Source organism: Pleurodeles waltl, chromosome 10 (assembly GCF_031143425.1).
Source record: "Pleurodeles waltl isolate 20211129_DDA chromosome 10, aPleWal1.hap1.20221129, whole genome shotgun sequence".
Classification (NCBI taxonomy): domain Eukaryota; kingdom Metazoa; phylum Chordata; class Amphibia; order Caudata; family Salamandridae; genus Pleurodeles; species Pleurodeles waltl.
The window spans coordinates 407623612-407647866 of record NC_090449.1 but is presented as its reverse complement, the minus strand read 5'-3'; the positions used below and the strand labels follow the sequence as shown (position 1 = coordinate 407647866).

Here is a 24255-nt window from a genome sequence, read left to right as displayed (position 1 = left end):
GGGGCACTTGGGCCCCATATGCAGGGTGTACCAAAAGTCTATTAAAAAAAGTTTAAATTACACCTGCATTTCTTTGCTATATTTTTTGTTACAATATAAAAATGGATTTTGTAACATTTAAACGTTGTTATTGAAAAAGACTGAAGATACAAATTATATTGTTATTAATGTTTAATGCTATTTTAGTCAACAGTATTTTTAACGTTTACAATTTGGTCAGTCATCTAAAACATGTGCTCCTGATTGCATTGACCATCACAAACACAACGTCTAGTACATGAAAGAAACAAATGTTTACATTTACAAGCATGGATACACAATGTTTTACATCCATACTTAACAGGTTCCTTGCAGTATTTTGAAGAATCAGGCAAAAGTGACCACGGAGGTTCATATTCAGAATCTTCCCTCTGTCATCCCCATTGAGCTGAATCAGGTATATCTGGACACACATTCCTCCACTGAGACTACATACAACCCACTTGAACAATGGCTCTCTTGCTGTGCTGTGAAAGAGCAATCTCACTTGGTGGCACAATTTCTAAAGAGCGATTAAGTTTGGTCACTATCATTCTCCAACACTCTTTAACACGATCTGTTTTAAAGTTCTTATTGTACAATCTAATTACAAATTGTTAAAGCTGACTGAAACTCATATTTGAAATATCTGGTGGGCCATAAGAGAGCTCATTTAATGTTTCAGTGACAGCCTGAAAATGTTTCCACATTTCCCAACTTGTTTTCTTGTCACGACCTGTAAATAGAGAATTAGTGTTGCAAACGTTAAATGCACGGAAAAATAAAATACCATCACAAGGACTTTTGCCAAGTTTATTAGCATACTCATAGATAGGCAGTAACCTTTGATGTTTCCCAATACCAAAATCAGTCCACAAATTTAAAAGATTTATGCTGCTAAATGCATAAAGAACAATAACTGCTACATCGACATCAACAGTACGTATAGTTATAGACTTCTGCCCACTTTCACTAGCATGTTTTGCATGTAATAGTATTCTGGTATCAGCTTCTTCTGGATAACATCGTCTGAGTTCAGATACATTCAGAATTTTGGGAATGTTCACCACGCTATCATCCTTTGTCAGTATTACAATTTTACTCTCTGGTATCTCAAGACACAAAAGGTTAGTAGTCAAGAATTGGAACAAATCATTTTTGTTATCTTCCTTTTGTAGAAAAGTCACCCAGTTTCTTGGTATCTCTGTTGAACCTTTTAACAATAGCGTGGACCAAAACCTCACATATTTCTTTCTTCCTTTTCACAGACCGCTCTATGTAACAGTCAAATACTATGTCTGCTCGTTTTGATTTGTTAAGTATGTTCATTACATAAGGCTAGAATATATAGGCGCTGTAGTTTTGATAATTGTGTACATTTTGGGGTTTTAAGAAATTGATTATTACCGATCCATCCATAATAACACAACTTGCGGTGCCTGGAATGTTATTTATGATCTCTACAGCACCATTAAGCTTTTCCAAACAAGAGATGATGTCAGACTTTGTCCCTTGTCTTAGCAATCCTCCCTCAGAAAGTGATGGGGATAATCAAGATTCTCATGGACAAAACATTCCTTTAAATCAACTTCTCTATCTTGGTAAGCAATATACAGTCTAGTGAAAAGTGAGCAGTCCCTTTTTAAGATGGATACTTTGTGGTTCACTGATTTTAGGACTACCATATAAAAAAAAACACAGCTTTTTTCAAAAATAGATATAGGATTTAAATGCTGAGGACTTCCATCTACCTAAGCGCTGAATCTCTTCATCCGCCATCCCCTGTGCTGCTGCTGTGGCTGCCCCAATGCGAAAGGAGTGCGATCCAAAGTGGGCGGGAGGTAAGCCCGCCTTTGCCAGGATCAGCCATAACACTAGTGAATTGAAACCTGCTGATGAAGCTGCCGTCCTTGTGTATAAACAATGGAGGGGGGCACCCCCTGCCCTGATCTGTATGTAGCTGCGGGTTATGCATACCGGGCAGTACTCGCTGGCCGGGAGGCAATCCAACCAAGTGACCTGCCCTTTCCCCTCCTGGTCTGGCTTTCACCTCCTCAGGTACAGTTCCAAATGCTTGCAAATGTGCTACGCCCGGGTTCCAGCTCGAGGGCACTACTATTTTGCTAACCCTAAACACCCCAAAAAACGCAACTGCGAAGTAAGGCTTGAACTGAGTTTCTTTTGTGGATCTACACATCTCAGTCAAGATCTTCAGGATTGCCTTTAATCACTCAAAATCAATCGGCTGCCTTGTGAGGCCCCAGTCCTTCATTGCTGCACAGCAGTAAAATGTGTTGGTCGGATCCACCCCCTATACAGTTTTGCGTGATATGCTGCCATGCTCAGGTGTGTTTGCGCCCAAGATCTGGATTTGCCCTGCTCGAAAGTCCAGCATATGAATTCCTCAACCTCAGCACTAGCGCAGCTTCTCACGTCCCCCTCCTCCAACCAGCCGCCTTCCTGAACTGTTCCAGACACTTACGATATGTGGTTGCAGTTTTTGGGGACAATGCCTTGTCCCACTGAAAACATCACATCCTGACCCGTGTCTAGCCTTTATTGCTATGTTGTGGTCACAAGTTGCTATAGAAGCTTTAACACCCTTGGGTAGCGTGCTGTCCCCAGGTATATTGCCTGTCCTACTGGATGGTTATCAGGCCATAGTGTTGCTTTTTTGTTTGCGAGTCAGACTCTCCATAAAGTGAAGGCGAAGACTTGGGAATAACTCTAATAGTGCCGCTTTCCTGGTTAACCCCTTCTTTTGCCAACTGGCCACCCACTTGGCGGCCCACCATGCTGAGCCTAATATGGCTTCAAATCCTTTGCTGCCTGCTGGTTCCATGTAGAGACATAGCTGCTCAGCAGTAACCTGAGGTTTGTGCCATAGTAGGGTCTCATTGAAGTTCTTCAAGAAACTACACCATTGCCATAGGTCACCAATGACTCCATTTGTCAGCCTGACCATGTAGTGCCTCTGTGGGACCCCTATGTAAGCCTTGCCAGGCACAGGGCAAACATGATCCCTGCCGGGATCACCCAGACGGCAAATTTAAGCTTCCCCGGTAATTGTTGTAGCTAATTAAGTGTAGCTTTTTTTCCTGTCAAATACTTTCTTGATGTCCTCCCTTAGGTTCTCCACTTTTTGGACCAGGAGTCTGTGTACCCCTTCAACCGAATCCAGCTATATCTGTAAAAAGTTAAGGCATGTGGAGGGGCCTTCTGTCTTATCCTGTGCTAGTGGGACCCCCATCTGGTTGGACAGTGGTTGGAACTGCTCAATCAAGCTTATGACCCGGTCAGAGTCTGGCGTTCTTATAAAGAGGAAGTAGTCTAGATAGTGCAGCTTCCCTCCCCTGGGCATCTCTCCTCTAATGCCCATTCCAAGAGTGTACAGAAGGCCTCAAAATAGGCACATGATATTGAGCAGGCCATGGATAGGCATTTGTCGTAGTAAATGTCCCCATCCAGGTGGAAGCTCAGGAGATGGCTGTCCGTATGCACTGGAAGGAGCCAGAAGGCCGACTCGGTCTCCTTTTGCCATAAGGACACCTCTACCCCTCGCTCTTAGCAGGTCAATTGCATCATCCAGCGTGGCATAGGACACTGAGTATTTTTTTTGATCCAACCTATCATTCACTAAATTTCCTTCTGGGTAAGACAGGTGGTGTATGAGTCTCAATTGTCCTCCTTTTTGGGGACCACCCCAAGAGAGGAAACCTGTAACTGGTGGGCTTTTGAAAGGTCCCGCCACCTGGCCTAATTCATGTTCCTTGGCCATCTTTCTTCTTGCTTCCTTGATATTCTCTGCCATAGATTTAAGGTTTTTACTTAGCCTTTCCTCTACCGGCCCCTCATATGGTATGCAAAAACCACTCCTAAAGCCTTCCTCTGATAGTTACGCATCTACCCTGATGTGGTGCTGACTCAGTAATGTTATCAAGTATCTGTTTTAATGGGTGTAGGTGCAAGTCCCCCTATCCCTGCACACCCTTCCCACGTCATGGACCTACTTCTTGAGCTGGGGCTTTTTATCTTTGCTCCCTATCCTTCTTTCGCAATCACTACCTGAGTGCCCCCACCAACCTCCCCACCCTCACCCCAGCAGTGGCTGCAGGAATGTTTGAATTTGCATGGAGCCCCCAACTTGCAATCACGTTCTCAAATCTCCTACATGCGGCCGCTTGTGGTTTGGCCTGTCTGCTCCCAGAACTGCTTCCCTTTAATGCCCGGTTGATCCAATCTGCCCTCCCCTTACCCCTATACACTAGAAAGGACTACGCATGCGAATCCACCTCTTCTTGCGCTGCCACAATGTGTTCCATAAAACCAGCCACATCCTGGTGATCCCAGTCGATGATGGGCCATGCTTGCATTTTTGCTCTAAAGCCCCTGTTGCACTTTAACCAAGCATCCCCCTGATACTTCAAATCTTCTGCCTGTATCTTCTGCTAGTATAACTACAATGCTGAAGCAGCATGGGGGATTTTTTCCACAAATACGCAAGCAAGCATGTGAAATGAGTGTAACCGGTTCTCAACAGATCTTTCTAACCTAGGCCTGTGCTGCTCCCACCTCTTCGCCATTTCTCTCTGGAGACCGTGTGGTGGACACGCTTGTCCCAGATGTGGCCACCCGCCCTCTTTGTGATTGGGCCATTTAAAGCCCGCACGTCCTTGTCACTGAGTGACCACCTGATCCCTTTCGCTTTTGGTGAGCTTTCTCCTGCCATTTGCTGCTGTACAGCCTCTGACTGCCGAATCACAGGGTTAGCCGTCATTCCCCCCAGGTTGGCTATATCTCCAGGACAGCGGTAGATCTAGGAGCAGAACTTTTAGGTCAGTAAAGCGTGACCTACCCTAACAAAGGAAACCAGAAATAGCCATCTTTTCAAGGCTTTTCCAAAGTTTGAAAGCTTTATAATAACATATCTTGGCTGATCGTGTATTCCATTGTTTCACAGCAGCTACAGAAAAAGCTCATCTGCCAATGGTCTTCTACATACATTTAGAGACTATGACACAAAAAAAGTCTAAGAATACCATAGTGACCTTTTAAATTGGTGGTAATCAAAGCGTTGAGTCACAGCAGAGGAACACACTTCAAACAAAGTCTTACGAGTGAGGCAAAAAGATAAAAAGAGATCCCGTTGTTCACAGGTAAGCAGAGAAGCAAGCCAAGTACAGAAGATTTTGAACCAGTCTTTTTAAAAATAAAGATGTGGAGCACACATGCAGAAAAAGCTGTACAGGGATGGAAACCTGGGAAATAGTGGATAAGACACAGAATACTGTTAAAAAAGAACTCAGTCCGCTATATGGACAAAATAATTATGTGTCAAGTATGGGATTACTCACACAGTGATTTCTGTATCGTGACACTCTGCCCCTCTGCCCCGGGATGCCTGCAGAAGCCATCGAAGCAGAATTGTGTCCTCTGGCACTTGAAAGCGAAAGAGGCGGACATTTCCATACCAGCTGTAAAAGGACAGATGCTGAGAACTCTGTGAAGCAAATTCTGAGATGTAGATGAGGTCTGCGACAAAAGACAAGAAGAAGCAGCCAGTAAGTGGGAGCAGGTTGACAATATGTGACTCATGGAATGGAAAAATAACAACATGCAAAGGACAAAGTCCAGCAACAACCAAAAAGGTTGATATTTAATTGTACTATCTGTACAGCATTTAGACAAAAGCATTTCAATCATTCGTATTTGAAGCCCCACATTTTGCATCACATTGATTGTATCAAGTGTCCTAAAACGGCAAATCTGAATACATTTAAGGGACTATTTTAATCAGTTAAAGTTATAACTACTTCAGGACACCAATGCTCCAGCAGATTAGTCTGCATCAGAGAGCAGTCCTCAGAGTAAGTCAACAGCCCAAAACATATGATGTGTTGATGGCACGTTAACTGTCCAATTTTAAAATATGAGTCTGAATGACACAAAGGAATGACATGCACTTGCACTTAACCTGTAGGTGGGATCCAATCAATACTAAGTACAAAACCTCAAGCCACTTCTACATATGATTCAGAAATAAGGGGCTACAGTCAAATTGTTGACAATCACAGATAATCTCTTTCTGAAAGTATTGATAAAACTTCCATATAAAGAAGCAATGCGATACACTGGCCTTTAAAGGCACCAAGGGCTTGCCCTGGTTTAAGCATATTCAGAGATCTTTGACTTTACTGGGAAATTTGCCTCTCTGGAGGGACCCAGCTTTTATGATGCAACAATCTGCTACTTTGGCGAAAACAGTCTATTTATTGGCTTACGATTCTTAAGTAGCATATTTGACAATATTTGTGTTAGATATTTGGATCAGACTTTTTTTGTAACATAAAAATATAATGAAATATTAATCTTATTTAAACAGTGCTGAGAGACAATTTGCCAAATCCAAATATCTGAAGTTTTAGTGCCAGTATTTTACTACTGACATCATAAAGTGTAAATGACATATACCTACTATGCCACAAGATACGGTGGTCTCCAGAAAGAAAAAAAACTTCATTTTGTATTTTTTCCATCTTCTTGTATGAAAGAGTTAAAAGTGGCTAATATCAATTTAAAAAATACTGTGAATTTGATTTTCGAGGTGTACAATGTAAACGCAAAACTGATACTACATCACCCAGAGCATAGTCGCCTTCTCTGTCTATTGAGTCGAAATAAAGGTAACAATATCCCAACAAAGAGAAGACTCTATTAAGGTCCTAAAACAAAGCAGAATAACTGAGGTGTTGTTTACCAAGGGGAAACGATAATGCCAGTTAACTCCCTCCGGATTCCGGGGGTTGGCCAGAGCGGATGTTACAGAGCTGAAAGTAAATCCTGGAGTATTACTCGGGTGTCTGCTGTGAGTAGCTAACTTACTTGAGAGATAACACCAAGTTGGGAGGATATACCATCAGATGTTGCATTCATTTCACCTCCTCTCCTTCTCACTAATAGTGGTTCTGATTCAACTAGGATCTGTTGTACTATATATAGAAATCTGAGATACAGAGTTGTCATTGTCATACAAATAGATCTCAAACCCAGGGTATACTATGAAATATTACCCTGAGCAATCAGGTGTGATATTAATAGCGAATGCACATTTGGGATGTATTATTCTTATGATTATGTTCATGTAGACATTACTCAGAATCACTGTAGCTAGGTATCAGAGTAGAGGCTCTGTTGTCTGCCTTTTGAAACCTCAGATTTGAGGCTTGCATGGACTGCAGGCAAGACTCAGCTTTTGTGGGCTATTAAAAATGTGCTGCATTCATTGAGGCATGAATTTCAAAAGTGTGGGATACAGCATAGCATGAGATTTCAGCTTGCTGCAGCTCTCAGCACAGCCTGCACCACAATTGTAAAGGAATGAAGGTCCACAAGAATTCTAGAGACATTGCATTGCAGCCGTTTCTGAGGGATGTGGCCACCATCATGACCAGGTAACGAAATTTGTCTGGGACACTCAACTATAGTATGGAGCAGGCTCAATTATGAAGATTTACCTGGAACTACATTACCGGCTGGCAGAGCTCTTTTCACAAAGCATAGATTTTGTCAGCTGGTAATATGGTGCCCCCAATCAAAATTGAATCTTGTCATGGACTGGCCATAAGGACGGTAGTCACCTGTGTTCTAAGACTTCCACTTTGACTGGAACCCTACAATTTAGCGGTCTATGCCTCTACTGGGGAGCCCTGGAAAAAATAAATAATCAGGTAAAGCATTTATTTATTTATTATTTATTTATTTGGGGCTCTGAAACAAGTCATCAACGGAAGAAAACGTCCTGGGTCTGCTAGACAGATGAATGAGGAGCAGGTCAATACATGGCTATCATTTACAACATGGTCTGTTAATAGGAACTAAAATAGTTGTTCATAATCCTCATTTCCAAGACGATTTCAAATAAGTTGCCTTGTTTCTTACTGCATCCATTAAAATTTTTGTTATATTAAAAAACAAAACTGTAAGGCGTAAATTGTTGCCTTAATGTGTGTCACGGTGGCTAAGACTAACTCCAACTAATGGATTCATGTCCCATACTTATTTATTCAGAAACAGACGTTTTTAAGAGTCCTCAAGGGGAGATAGGGACCAATAGATTTAGGAGTACAAGGTAGGGTATTCTAATGTTTGGTAGTTAAATAGTTGAATGGTCGACCTCCACAAAGAAATCAACATCATAAAGGCAGCATGGATTGTCAGTATGGCATCCCAACATTACTATTGTACAACGCATGGTACACAACATTCACAGGAGAAGACCCAGATATTTCCCCCAGACCTTTGTGTATTTATGGGGGCAACCCCTCGCCTCATAGACCGAATTTTCTTGACTTGCGCACCAGTCGACTCCATACCTCTATTTGTGTAAGGTCGGGCCAGTAGCGGAGTTCAAAGTAGCTGCAATGTCTCTTTTAGCCACCAGCAGGGCAGTTCTCACGAATGCTCGGTCTGCCCTCAAGCCCTCCATTTCCTCCATTGCGCCCAATAAGACCAATTTTGGGGACATCGGCTGCTCTCTTCCCATCACCGCTTCAGCTCACGGAATATCTTACCCCAATATGCACCTATGTGGGGGCATTTCCAGACCATATGAAAGAAATCTGCTGATTCTTCTGAGCACCTAGGACAGTGGGCAGAAGGGCGGAGGCCCACATGGTGCAATCGGACGGGAGAGAGTTATGACCCATACAGAAACTACATTTGCACCAATTGCAACCTCACTGACACTGCCAGTAGTCTAGGTGCCATCAGTGCATCAAGCCGATCTGCCTTCTCAAGAGGTCCCAGCCAGCCTTCCCATTTATCTCCGAGATGGTTGAGATTGCCCAGAGCGTGGTTAATTAACATCTTGTAAATTTGGGACACCCATTTTTCCCCCCAGAGCTCCTATAAGCAATTTGGCCTCCAGTGGGCTATATTCAGGTAGTGTGTCAGTGCGGGACAAATGCACTTTCAGGGCATGACGTAGTTGTAGGTACTTAAAGAATTGTGTGCAGGAGAGTTGAAAGTCTATTTAAAGATTCTGAAAGGATCACATAGAGTCCCCTCTCCACATGTCACCCAACTGTGAAATGCCCACCAAGTCCCATCTCTCAAACCCAATCAATGCACCCGATTCTTTTAGCCATTTGCTGTGCCATAAGGGGGTTTGCTGGGTAACAACATTATTTCATTGAGTGTGACGCAGGACCGCACGCCATGCAAGAAATACCACTCTAGTCACTGGATCCATCTCGCAGGGGAGTGGTGATCCATAGAGTAAGTCTAAAATTTGTAGAAAGCTAAGTGTAGCTAATTCAAGCTGATACGCCGGATCAGCCCACTCCGCCATTAAACGAGTAATGCAAAACCAGGAGCTATGTTGCCAAGTAGTACAAATAAGGGTTAGACATACCCACCTCCCCATCTTATACCCCCCTCTGGCAGTGCTGCAGCACAATCCGGTGCCCGAGCCACACCAGAGGAATTAAGTTGTGGTTCTGTCTAATGTATGGAACCAGGAGCCAGGGGAACGGGATGTTTTGGAGCACATACAAAATACACAGCAGTTTCATCATTTTACATAAGGCCACACGGCCCAAAACATTTAATGGCAGCGCTTGCCATCGCTGCAGGTCTGCCTTGGCTCGAGACATCAACGCCGCCAGGTTTAAGGACCATGTTAGCTCTGGGAGGAGGGCCACCCATATACCTAAGTACCTGAAACTCAACCGGCGAATATGCACTATCCCCTGCCAATCGTAGCAGTCCCATGGTGATGCTAAGGGCATCAGCACCAATTTAGCGGGGTTCATTTTAAGCCCCAATGCCTCCTCATAACAGCGTATGAGGTGAAAACTTCTCAGGCCAGATTCACTTAGTCCGCCATGTATAGCAGGACATCTTCAACATAAAAAGCCACACGGTCTTCATATGCGTTTCCCCAATTCTAGCCGCAATACAGTGGGTCAATTCTAATCAGTTGTGTCAAAGGCTCAATGGCCTGGGCAAAAAGAAGAGGGGATAGGGGGCAGCCCTGATGCGTTCCCCAGCGGATAAAGAAGGTGGAAGATAAGATACCATTGACCTGCACTCAGGCCATGGAGTTAGCGTATAAGGCACGGACCAGTCAATAAAATCTAGGCCCCAAGCCAGCACATTGCAAAACTAGGAATAGAAACCTCCAGTCCACGGTATTAAAGGTCTTCTCGAAATCAATAAAGAGAAGTGCCAGGTCTTGGGGTAACTGGTGACGCCGTGCTAAGGCCACGTGTAAACGACGTACACAATGTTGCATGCTTCAACTAGCCATAAATCCACATTTGTCCATATGATTCAGTAATGGCATGGCCCTTTTAAGACGTGATGCAGGAATCATAGCGTAAATCTTCACCTCACTGTTAATGAGGGAGATTGGTCTGTAGTCAGCACAAAGTCTGACTACAGACTACTCAAGTGGTTTGAGTTTTGGGAAGCACCACAATAGCGGCCATATCTAACCCCTCCGGAAAGGAACCCAATTGGTCAGCCTCATTATATACAGCTTTGAGGTGTGGCATTAGGTCAACTCGAAACACTTTATAGTATTCCGATGGAAACCTGTCAGGTCCGGGACCCTTTCCAGCTCACCGTGAGGAGATTGCATCATTGATTTCCTCGTTCGTTATGGGGTCATCTAGGATGGCTGCCTCTATGTGGGGCAGTTGAGGAAGGGGAATGTCTGTTAAGAATTGGCAAGCGTGATCCAGGTCAATCGCCAAGGAGGCCCTGTAAAGTACCGCATAGTAGGAAGCGAATGCATCCACCACTTCCTGTAGTTGAGTAACAGGCTCTCCCTGCTCGTTAAGAATTTCAAGGATAATTCTAGATGATTGATGGTGTGAAGCCAACCAGTAAAGCTGCTTCCCATTTTTGTCCCCCTACCCATACACTCTGGTATTTACCGCAAGCCAAAGGTGCTTAGCCACCTTTAAAGAATGATGCGGATCTCTTCCCGTGTAAGCAGGAGTTGCCTGGCCAACGCTTCATTCGGCTTTGTAGATTTTTCACCCTCCAATTGGGTAATGTGAAGGGTCTGGGACTGCTCCAGAGAGCAGATGAGGCTCTTGGCCATGCCCCGTACCACTGCTTTGCTCACCACCCAGAGAATCCCTGGTAAGGAGACCGAATCTTTATGAAGAACAAAATATTCCTTAAGTGTTTCCCGCAGCTGTTGGACATGGGGCTTGTGCCGCAGATACCAAGCATTCATGCGCCACATAGGGCGGACCGCTGCTTGAGCGGACCCCATTACAAACCGGAGTGGCGCATGACCTGATATACCCCTCAGCAGGATCTCAATGTGTGTGAGATGGCAGCAATCTGTAGCACATAATAAAACATGGTCAATTCTAGATTGAGTACGGTGTGCTGCCGAAGCATGTGTGAACTGATTGCGCTGTCTCCACCCATTACATAGCCCCACGGACGCCAGGCAGTTCGACAATACAGAGGCCGTGGTCTGTCTACGGGTCGAGGGAGATCCCGTCACATCCATCACGGGGTCAGGAACTGCGTTATAGTCTCCCCCCACACTAATAGCGTTTACAGTGAGTGTAGGAGGCTGGCCTGGTTTATAGTGGGTACCTTGGGTACCTACACCTTATACCAGGTCCACTTATCCCTTATTAGTGAAGTAGTAGAGTTCTAGCAGCTTAGGCTGATAGAGGCAGCTATAGCAGAGCAGCTTAGGCCGAACTAGGAGACATGCAAACGTCATGTAATACCACTTATAAGTTACACAGTACGTATACACAAGCAAAGACAATAATAAAGGTATTTATTTGGTTGACACAGTACCAAAAATATCTTAGAGACAATACTCCTTCTGGAGGTAAGTATTATACACAATAATACACTAGACACCATAATTAGACAAGTAAATAGTCACAGAACAATGCAAACAGTAGGAAATCCAATAGAATGCAATGGGAGAAAATAGGTCTAGGGGCAACACAATCCCTGTACTAAGGAAATGGAATGTAAATCACTAATTCCCCCCTAGACAAGTGAAGTGTGTGCAGAATCGCTGGGCGAGTAAGAATACAGTAAAGGTAAGTAAATGTACCCCACCCCAAAGCCCAGAAAAGCAGGAGTAAAGTACTGCAAGTTTCCTTAGGACACACTACACCTTGTTTTTAGGATTTTGCAGCAGTCAACCAAGTCTGCAAAGAACAACTGCTGGATGACTGGACCTGAAGACCTGCGAAGGAAGGGGACCAAGTTCAGAAGTCTAAAGAAGTTCCAGGAAGGGCAGGAGCCCCTGCCAACCCAGAAGTGGGTGCAAAAGAAGAGTCCCCGGTTAGTCGAAGTCTGCAGGAATGCACCCTATGAAGAAGCCAGCGGGTTCCTGCATGATGCAAAAGATGTCTCACGGCGTGAAGAAGCTGCAGACAAAACCAAGTTTTGTGTCCAAATGGCGCTGGATGGACCCAGGAGAGACCTGGGGGCCTCAACTCTGTGTGAGGAGGAAGAGGGGGCTCTCAGCACTTTAGAGAGCCCTCAGGATGCCAGCCAGCACCCCCAGGACTCGCAGGATCCGGGTTCAAAGGAGGTGCATAACGCAGTTGATGCAGCACAACAAAGAAGGTCCCACGCTGCCGGAGAACAACTCAGCGAGTTGAGCGTCGCAGGATGGAGTGCTGGGGACCAGGGCCATGCTGTGCACGAAGGAATTTTGCAAAGAGTGCACAGAGGCCTCAGGAGGCGAAGAAGACACAGTACACAGGGGTACCGTTGTTCTCGGGGAAGGCAAGGTCTTACCTCCTCCAAATTGCGACAGCAGGACCTCAGGACAGTCTATGTCAATGATGTCTACCCTCTGTGTCCTTAGGAGCACGCTCGTAGTTGTGAGAGGAGTCCCTGGGTGCCGGTCATCATCTTGGAAGGTGCCTGCTTGGAGCATTGGAGTGACTGTCACTCCACGGGAGATTTCTTCGGTTCTTCTGGTGCAGGATGAAGACAGGGAGTCCCCAGAGCATGCACACCGTGGAAACTGTTGCAGTTGCTGACTTGTAGCTGAGGTTGCGTAAGAAAAGTGTCTCTTGTAGACACTTTGGCCCTCATTACAACCCTGGCGGTCGGTGTTAAAGCAGCGGTAATACCACCAACAGGTTGGCAGAAAAAAAAATTGAATCACGACCATGACGGAAACCGCCAACATAGACAGCCATGGCGGTAGAAACAAACACCGCAGTGGTAACTGCCAACAGACAGGCGGAAGACAAGGTTCCGCCCACTGTATTACAACACGCCTATCCGCCACCTTTTCAGGCGCGGCAGAAACAGGACTTGGAAGGGAAACCACTCACGTTTCGACACCCAACGAGGAACCAGGATGCCATGGAGCCCGAACTACAGGTCCTGCCCACGCTGGTCTACCTCCTCTTGTATCAGGAGCAGGAAAGACGCCGGCGATGACCACGGTGAGTACTGCACCTAGCACACAGGGGAGAGAGTAACACACACATGCAACACCCCCACCCTCCACCCTCACCCACAACACCATACACAGAAATACATGCAGCAACATTACATCTACACCCAGTCACCCCTTGGAAGAACTCAAGGACAAAAGGAAATGATTGTAACAAGTGTAATCACTGAAATATCAGATAGGTCAAATTCCAAAATTAGTATATACAATTATGTACACCAACTGTACAAGTCCGGTTATAAATTAAATCCTTGTCCGTGGATCAGTGTCCCAAAATGCATGGGCGAAGCCCACACAAGATACCTGACTCGAAACAGAGAGAACACTGCAAGGGCATCAGATGGAAAACAAACAGGCACCTCAGGGGGAGGGGGGCACTGCTCCACAAGGGCTGACCAGCGGGAACATTGTAAGAGCATTTCCGTCAGTCAGTCCGGCGGGAACAGTGCTAAAGTATAGGGCTCGGGTCCCTTAAGGGGGCCAAGTCCTATACCCTAGCACAGAGGGGGCAGAAAAACATCCTCAGAATGTGCACTCTCTGCAAAGCAGACTGTACGCATTCAGATGGTGCTGGGCAGGGGAGCCCCTGCTCTGCCTATGCCATTTGCTCACTTGTGGCCCCTTGCACTGGCTTTCCACCATCCTTTTTATGGCAGGGTCCCCGCCATGAAAAGGCTGGTGGAAAGTAGGGTTGTAATTAGCCAGGTGGCGCAAAGTTTAGCGCCACCATGGCTGGTTACAAGCCTGACCTCCGTCACCCCGTCGGGATTTGTGATCCTGGCGGGGATGGCAGTCTTTAGGCAAGTCTGCCCACCTATGTCATAATGCGGCAGTCCAACCTCCAACACAAGTATGCCAGTCCTTGGAGGATTGTGAAGCAATCTACAGCTAGATAGAGTCTCTAACTCATAAGTCATTACCAGAGGTAAGTAACTTATTCATCTGATAGAATCTTTGAGCCGCAGATTCCTTACCTTAGGATAGATACCAAAGCAATGTCTCTCCAGAGGTGGGTTTAGAAACCCAATTTAGATCAAAACCAAAAAGTCCTAGAGGACCTAAAGGGCAAAATGTCCATCTCAACAGACCAGACTGTCTAGGCAGGAGTGCTTAGTAAACGTTTGCAAGAAAGCCCATGTTGCAGCATGACAGATGTCCAGGACAAGAACTCTGTGAGCTAACGCAGTAGTTGCAGCATTGGGTCTGGTAGAATGAGCCTGCAAGCCCTCAGGTGGTTGCTTCTAGGCCAAAGAGTAGCAGATCATTATGCAGAGCTCTATCCATCAGGAGCTGGTTCATTACTGCACAGCCTGTCCTTTCTTGGCCCAGACATACCCTATAAAGAGTTGATCATCCTCCATGAAGTCTCTTGTGCGGTCAAAGTAGAATGACAACAATAATTTTGTGTCCATACGGTGGTGTCTCTCCTCTTCCTTGGAAGGATGGGGCAGGGCAAAAAAGGCAGGCAGGGTGATGATCTGGCTTCCAACAAAAAGACTGATTACTTTCCAAAGGAAGGAGGCACATGTCTGGGGAACCAGTTTGTCAGAGAAAAGGTAGTATACAGAGGATGTACCAAGATTACCTGTAACTCACTGGCCAAAATAATGGCTACTAGAAATTCAGTTGTGCAACTGCTCAAAAGGCACTCACATCAGGAAAGTGAGGACCAGGTTGAAATCCCACAGGGGCATGATGAATGGCTTTGGGGGTGGGGTGGGGTGGGATGGGGGCGGGGGATTGGGATTGGGAGGGGAGAACATGTTGCAAGCCTTTGAGGAATTTTGTCACAACAGGTGACTTAAATAAGGAAGGTTGTCCTGCAACCACAAAAATGAAGAGATGGCTGAAAGATAACCATTAACTGTGCCCAAAGCAGAACCCTACTGGGTAAACAAAGACAAATAAGAGCAGAGAGGAAATCAATGCTTCTGGATACACACCATGCCAAAAATTTGTCCCAGCAGCAGGTGTATACCACCTTGGGGGGGGGGGGGGTGAGGAGGGGGGGGGACATGCGGCTGCCAGAATAACATCACAGACTCAGGAGGAAGGCTGAAGGCTGCCAGATAATGCAACTCCATCTCCATATATGCAGGCGGAGCGTGTGTAGTTTCGGGTGCAGGACCCTCCTCTGCTGCTGTGACAGCAGGTTCCCCCGAAGAGGCAGCTTGACCAGAGGACTAATGCTCGTGTTCACAGCTCGGGATACCAGATACTCTGTGCTCAATCTGGAGCCACAAGAATAACTTGGGCCTGGGCATTCCTGACCTCTCTGAGAACTCTGGGAAGGAATGGTATTTGCAGAAAGGCGTACAGGAGGCTGGAGCTTTACTTGAGGCAAAATGAGTCTTCGAGAGATAAACCCCTTGGAAACTCCAGCATGCAGAACTGCTGACAATGTGCATTCTCAGCGGTGGCAAGCAGATCTAAACAAGATTCTCCCCACTCTTGAAGGAGAACTTGCACCATCTCAGAATGGAGACCCCATTCATGATCCGCTAGGCACCGACGCCTGAGTCTGTCCCCCCTGGACTTTAGAGAGCCTGCCAAGTGTTGAACCACCAGGGAGATGGCCTGGTGTTCCAGCCATGTCCAGAGACGCAGAAGCTCCTGACAAATGGTTAAGACCCCACTCTGTCCTGCTTGTTACAGTACCACATGGCGGTGGTGCTGTCCGTGAATACCTGTACTTGCCTTCCCTTGTTGGATGGTAGAAAGGCTTTCAATGACGAGCAAATCACTCAAAGCTCCAACAACTTTATGTGAAGCCTGGAGTCTGCCAAAGACCAGAGTCCTCTGATCTCAACTCCCCAAATGAAAGCCCCAGAACAGGAGTAAAGCATCTATCACTACAGTCAGTTCTGACTGCAGAAGGGAGTCCGGTCTGCCGTTGACTCAATCGTGGTTTGTCAGCCACCACTGCAAATCTGCTGCAGTTCCTTTTGAGATCTGTACCTTGGCAAAGAGATTGCCCTGATGCTGCACCCACTAGAACGTCAAGTCCCAATGCAGAGCACGCATATGCCAGCAAGCATGTTTCACTAGCAGGTTGAAGGAGGCTATGAGGCCCAAAAACGTGAGAGTCTGTCTCACCAAAACCCAGGATAGAAACAGAAACATCGCATCATAGCCTGAATATCCTATACTTGCCAGTCAGGAGGATAAGCCCAAAACTGCACTGTGTTCAAAACAGGTGTGACGTCAGCACTTGGATAATGAACCCCAGCAAATGCAGGATGTTCGCCACAGTCTGGAGGTGGGAGGCGACTGCCTGGGGCAAGTCCGCCTTCAACAGTCAATCGTCGAGGGAGATGAAGACTGGAAACCCAGACTTCCATAGATGTGTTGCAACCACCGTATTCACCTTTGTGTACACTGAAGGAGAACAGGGGAGGCCAAAGAGGAGCACAGCTAATTTAAAGTGCTCGTGGCCCACCGCGAACCGCAGGTAACATCTGTGGGCAAGCAGAACAGGGATGTGCAAATAAGCATCTTGCAAGTCCGACACCATCATCCAGTCTCCCGGATCCAGGGAAGACAGAAATTAAGTGAGCGTGAGCATTCCGAATTTCTCCTGTGTGAGGAAGAGATTAAAAAGGCACATGCTGGGTATAGGGCAAAGGCCTCAGGCTTTCTTGGGCACCAGAAAGTCACAGGAATAGCAATGACAACCTACTTCTGATGCTCACACCCTCCCTGTAGTTCCCTCAGCCAAGAGAGCCGACATTTCCAGGACTAAGGAAAGATGGTCCTCCGTCAACCATTCATGTGTGGAATGGGTGGAGGGTAGCCACAAAGGGGATGGAGTAGCCTCTTTGCAATATTTGTAAAACCCAACGATCTGATGTTATTGACTTCCAGAGGAGCAGGGGATTGCGTATTTTGACCTCCACTGGATCCCCCATGATGGGAGAAAGGCAAACTAAAGTGGGTTGGAGACTGGGGATGCCGGAGGAATGGTGGACTGGCCTAACCTCTGGCTAGCTGTCCCATGTGGTCTTTGGGAACTGCGTTCTCGGCCACGAAAATGTGTGGAACTTTGCTGGCTGTGGTGGCTGGGAGGGTATTGAAGCATCTGGAAACCCCTTCTCTGGCCACGAAAGGGACTAAAGGCAAATAGGGGCTGACAAGGGGCCATGGAGAGACCCAGCGACCTGGTTGCAGCCTTGGAGTCTTTAAAGCGTTCTAGCAGTGAGTTCGCCTTCTCTCCGAAGAGACAGGAGCCGTCAAAGGGTATATCCATAAGCAATGCTTGGTCATCCCCACAAGAAAAAGCAGTAGTCCTCAACTAGGCGTGGCGCCAAAGGACCACAGCAAAGAAATCGCTCTGCTCAGTGAGTCGGTCATGTCTAGTCCACAACAAATGGGGAACTTTGTTGTATCCCTCCCATCGCCACTAGCCAGAGAGATTATGGCTCGGGCTTCCTCCGAGACCATAGGCAGCACTTGGCCAACTGAGTCCCAGATCGCATTGGGAGTAACAGCCCAAGAGGCACGCAGTGTTCACCGATCGCAGTGGTAGGCTGGCAGAAGAGAATATTCTCTTTCAAAAAGGTATCCAGCCTCTTGCATTCCTTATCCAGAGTAGGGGAAGGGAATGCGCTGGGGCTGATTCTGGAAGAGGAGGCCTGCTCTCCCAATTGGGGTGCTGGGTAGGGAAACTGGGGTTCCCTAGAGTGGGACTTTGGTGGCGGGCAATCGTCCTATGCCCAGGTGCCCCTGTGAAAGGCTTGGACTAGGCCCGGAAGAGGATGACAGTGAGAGCTTCATTAACAGGGAACAAGGGCTGGGAGAGGGCAGTTCCCTCTCTCAAGAAGTTAGACTTGACTTCCACTGAGGACAACTTAAGGTCCAAGACCTCAGCTACCCTACACACCACCATAGCAAAAGAGGTCCCTCCACTCTAGCCAAATGTAAAGTCAAAGATGCTTTATTCGATTTAATTTTAAGAAAATCATTAAAACATATTATAAAACACATAAAATCATCCACATAAACAAAATCCTAAAACAACGTATACATTAAGTTTATTACACACTTCACACAAATAAAAATAAATAGGAGAGTACTACTTGTCATCAAGAACAAAGTTGCAAGCTTTTAACATCTTCCTCCGATTAATCAAAGCCCATAAAAAAGTGACATAACATTTCAAATAAGAAGGGAGGGTAAAGTTTGTAAAAACAAATATGCAAGACGACATTGAACAAAATTGTAGGACTTCAACAGTGGATAGTTAAATGCCTTCTCTGCTCTTTAAAAAATCTGCAAGAAATGCATTATGGATAGTGCTTTGGGTCTACATATTGTCGCAAGGACAGTCAGCTAAAGAAGTCAACCAATGATTCATGTTGGGTAAACCAGTGAGGTGATGGAATATGTCCATTCTGAATCAAGTTAACACTATCTATTGGGTCTATCATTATGTACGAGTTCTAAGTAAAGTTGAATGTTAAACGTAATCAGCATCATTTGGATTTTAAGTACGCTAGGCTTCAGCACTTCTGTAGACAACCTTAGGTCGTCGAACAGTGACATGCATTCTGCCTTTAATTCCCTTTGACTGATGCGCACCAGGGTGGCAGGCTAATCAAAGAGTTCTGCGTGCCCCCGATCCCCAGAATTTTATTTTATATATTTCAACCAAGGGATTTTAAGAGCAAGAGGGTATTTGAGACAATCCCCAATGATGTCACGATTAAGCTTGGGGTACTCTGAAGTCCAAATCTTATGCCAAAGTAAAACTGGCTGCATCCTGATAAAAAGGATATCTCCAATTCAGCATGGCATATGACTGTGGAGCTACTACTGGGGACTAAAAGAAGGTGTCTTAAGAAAGCATTTTCCACCAGTTGTAAGGATTGACAATTAATATGCACCAACACTCCCACCCTGTACAGGGCAGTGGGGGAGCATTTAGCTTTATAGATAGATAGCATCTCTTCAGGGGGCGGCCTACTCAAGGTCCTAGAGAAGTTACACAGGGCTGTTGTGGATTTCATAAACTGGATCGTTCTAGTGTTGATGGCTTGTGTCCATGTACCCTACTTATCAAACAGAATTCCCAAATAGAGGAAGGTTGTAGTAGAACAGATCTTGGTGTCACCTATAGTTATGCTGCAGCACTTCGCAGACCTGCTCTCACACTTCATGATAAACGTTTTACTTCGATAAACTGATAATTCCAAATCTTGCATGAAAGTAACAAAATTAGTCAGCAGGCGCTGCAGACCCAAAGAGGAACAGGCCATGAGCACAGCATCATCAGTATAGAGGAGGGCCGGGATCGGACAATGACCAGTTTGGGGAGATCTCTGCATTTATTTGCTAGCACCCTACCCAAGTTGTTAATGGTTGTAGACAAGAAGGGTGCGAGCATGCAGCCCTCTCTGCCCCCCTCTCAATGCTGAAAGTTTGGGTGCATTCTCCCATAGAACCATACCATACTCTTGCCCTACTCCCTGCATAACGCTCCCTAAAAAACTAGATAATAGGTGGATCCACACCAAGATCAGTCATAATTGTCCACACATTCTGGTGGCTGAAACAGTCAAATGCAGAGGATAGGTCAACAACGGCTAGAAACATGTTATCATGTCTGACTTGAGTGTACTTCCCGATTAAAAGATTAAGTCCCTGTTCAATTGTCCCTAACCCAGACCAACATCCATATTGTAAATCTGAAAGAACTTTGTTTGATTCAGCCCATTCTTGTAGTCTTTCCAGTATGACACAGCCAGTTACCTTTACCAGCGAATCTAGCAAAGTAATAGGTAGACAGCAGGCAGGACTGTGGCGGTCACCCTTTTTTGTAAATTGGGACAATGAGTGACTCCGACCACGTTTGCAGAAATCTTGCTCTGCAGCATGCATCTAAGACCAGGGTCCTCTAATGTACATGAGAGGCTGATGTTGTTGGGTGGTGGCACATCAGATTACTGAGCTTGTAAATTGACCATTGATTCTACCCCCCCCTTTGTAGTTTTTAGTAAATAGTGGAAAAGTGGGCTACGCAATCGGCTTCAGGAATAGCAATTTTCAAATGTGGATCATCTTCAACTCTCAAGGGAAGTTAATTACATGCCAGAACGTCATGGTATCATTACTGAGGCTTGCCTCGTGCGAAGTCTCCCAGGCTTCTTCCTTCAAATATTTCTTTTGTTGCTGGATGGCTAACATATCTCTCGTCTGACCACTTGTACAACAATTTACATCTAGGCAATTATGAAGAGCTTCCTTTAGTCTCCTATGTGCTTTTAAGCATAGAGAATCAAACCACCCTTTACTCTTAGAGGTTGAACACCTCCTGGTGATAGCTAGGCCAGCCTTCATCCCTTTGATGATCGATAAGAAGGCTTCAATAACTACATTAGGGTCAGCCGTGTCATCTAAACAGAACTCAAAAGCCTTTCTATTAGTTATAATTAAGTGTTGTAAAAAAACTGCTGGGCTCAACTTGAGTCCATCTCAAGGAATATCCACTATAATGAGGCAATCTCAATGTTACCAACTATATGAGATGAGTGGGGCTTGGAACAATTGCTGAAATGGCTAGTGTTAAGGTGAACACTCTGTGAGAAATTATCACTAATCGATATTGTATAGGTAGTGAAGTTGGAGGCCCTGACAGCATGCCCATTGGAGAGAAAGACAAAATCTGTAACAATATTTTCTCCTATGTCATTAAAAGTGCATTTGAATGATGCTTGTGGAATAGATAATTCATTGCAAAAGGCCAAATCATATTTAAACAATAGCTCGTTTAACTTTTCTCCATATCAATTATGTCAAATATGAGTTTTGTCACAGTTATCAAAATTTGCTAATCCACATACCTTATTCAGTGAGGACCGGCATAACTACATATTAAAGTCACCACCCCACAGGAAAACTTGCTCCTTAGAGTTACCATTGCATATGACCTCAAAGTCAGTCAAGCTACCGAACAGCGGTCACTATGTCAGGCATCAAGGCATTATTATAAAAATGAACCACCACTAACAGAATGGAAGATGATACTTCAATAGCAATCATCTAATAGTACATATTGGACATAGCCAATGTTATGTTAGAAAAATCAATTGATTAGAAACATAGGTACATACGCCCCCCTTTGATCTGCCAGAACTGGATGGGACAGCTGGAGAATGAAAGGTTCTGTAACCATGTACATGAACAGGCTAGGCTCTACAGCCCAGGTCTCCTGTAGGCATACAATTTGAAATGTGGTACACAATCTGACCATTCAGCAGTATGTGAGACTTATTATGTAATTCTGCCATGTTACAAATACAGTCCTTGTTGTAGTAGGTTCCAGAGTTTCCAATAGGGCAGTATCTATGTTTGCTAGGGTATCTAATGATACAACAACCAAGGGAGACAAGATACATGCAATACATTCCAGGCTCACAAGGGGACATAAAGTAAGACCAGCAGGCTCAAGGAGCTCAATTCCAGATCACTGGAGGATCCTGATGCAGAGAGAACCCCAATTCATTGAAGCTGGAAGTAGCTAGCAGAGCAAAGCAAAGCTGATTTGATCTGAGATGAATTGGGGATTTTTTTCTTCAGATGCATGTAAGCAGGTTACCAATATGGGAGCAAGGGACTAGAAAAACACCTGAAGGCGTGTGACCCTGTACACAGAGCTAGATTCTCCCTGGAGCATATCATACCTGTTGTCCAGAAACTTCCATACCACTAACTTTAACTTTTCAGCGCGCTCCTTTGGCAGAAAAACCATGGCCAGGTGAATCCTGTACTGGGCTCCTAACAAGGTTCTGTCTTGTGCCAGCTACAACTAAAGACTTCTGAAGATTTATAGGCAAACCATCCTGCTGCACACAAAAACGAACTGTTGTTCAACCAGAGCGCTTTCTTGATTAATACTGCCTAGAGGAAACAACTGACCCACACAGCAGCCTTCCTCACCTTGTCTGCAGCACAGGGAGTTATTATAGTCCACGTCTGTGGAGGAGGAGAGGTAAACTATCAGTTGCCCTGTCCTTACTACTTCCAAGGATGAAGTGTCTGAAATGGATCGTTACCCGGTTGGAAAGAAATGCCTTAATCGATCTCCCACTGAAAATGTCCTTCCCCCGGCATAGCCAGGGGTGCTGCTGTTTTATTTGGTGACATGGTTTTGGATTTAGGGAAAAGGATCCCTTGTAGTTCTTATTCTTCTGTCTCCTAGGGAATCCAAAATATTGCTGTGGCGATTTTTTTGGAGGGTGGATTCCATGAAGACTGAAAAATCTTAGAAAGCATTGAAGGATGCCAAAAGGTTGCAGAATGCTTCTTCTCTTTAAAGAGGCAATGAAGTTTGTCCTCAGGTTCTGCCACATACAAAAAAAACAATCTCCCTCAAAAGTTAAAATGCAGGGCAGCAGACGTCTGAGAAGCATTATGCACCATTCTAGATTCCTCCCGGCAGCATCTCCTAAAGAGGAAGCACGAACCACATCAAAGGCAATATTCTGATAAAAACTCAGCCTATTTTTCAATTGCTTTCAACAGTTCAAAGCACTCAGGCTGGTCTTGGACTGCCTTGAACCACTACTTCTTATATATCAATCAGAGAGAAGAGACTGACGTGTTTCATAGACAAATGTGCCCAAACATAACTCTTTTTTAAGGCAATCTTCGTATCTGTCTGGTCCTTCACAATTCAGCCTTCTGTGATAAAAGTATGCCCTACAACAGTGGTTCCCAACCTTTTGACTCCTGAGGACCTCCAACAAAAACAAACCTTTTTAGCAGCATCAGGATAAAGAAAGACTGGGAAAAACATAACTTTCTAACTTGTACCATGCAGTTTGCATGCAGCTCTTTGGTGGCAGTTCATAGTTCACTGTGCTAGATTACAATTGTAACTTATAAACTGCACAGTAACAAAATCATTTCTGTGACAAAAACAGTAAGCCGCTGTGCTATGCCCATAAAATACTGTCCTTTGCATGAAAGGCATTCTGTGCAGCAGGAATATTGCCCGCCTGGGCTACCTTAGATGAGTCAAAACTGCACCTATAACTGCTGTATTTTCATCACCAGAGTTATCTTGACACTTATGTTTTCCAAAAAGCTGCTGGGTATACAAGGAACTTTGCAGTGCTTTTAAAACTGCTGCACAAATGAACTAACAAATACAAAAATATGCATGTGTTTCTGTCGAGAGGCCCCAGCCAGAGAACTGCCTTTATTCTGGCCCTGGCCTTGAGATGTTTGCGGACCCCCTGGGATTGTGTCTCAGGCCCCTGGGGGTTCGCGGACCACAGCTTGGGAACTGCTGCCCTACAAGACTGGTGACCATGGAATCCATGATCACAGTCTCAGGTATCTTTTTCTCTGCATCCCCCAGAGCATAAACTTTGGACACAAACCTAAAGACAGGGATTTTATTTGGGTCTTTCCACCTGTGCATTAGGACATCAAAGACATGCATCGAAAACATGCAGCTGGATTGGCAAACCCAAGGAAGCAGTCTTGACAAACTACCTGAGAATGTACCTTAAGATGTTGATGGTACCACCTACACAGGGAATCCATTATTACTGAAGATTCTGAAAAGGATATCAGATAAGGTCTCCATTTTTACATATTTACCCCTTATCTCCAGAGGTGGCTTTTTTTCTAACTCTCCCTCCAAATCGGAATCATAAGAAGAAAATGGCTAGGGCGTGGCTTCGAGCATCAAGATGGCAGTCGCACTCTAAGAGAGCTCCGGACCCCTCCATCATCCGCCGCAACAAGCCCCGTCTGTCCCG

At 45.3% G+C, this 24255-nt stretch overlaps 1 protein-coding gene across 4 annotated transcripts in view; it reads right to left on the bottom strand.

Moving 5' to 3' along the window:
• PGAP6 (post-GPI attachment to proteins 6) overlaps positions 1-24255 on the bottom strand; it is a 960879-nt gene that overhangs the window by 915767 nt on the left and 20857 nt on the right. For all 4 annotated transcript variants that reach the window (XM_069210651.1, XM_069210654.1, XM_069210653.1 and 1 more), the window contains exon 2: positions 5373-5550. In XM_069210651.1, coding sequence (XP_069066752.1) covers positions 5373-5550 — 178 coding nt within the window. The remainder of the gene's footprint in view (positions 1-5372; positions 5551-24255) is intronic.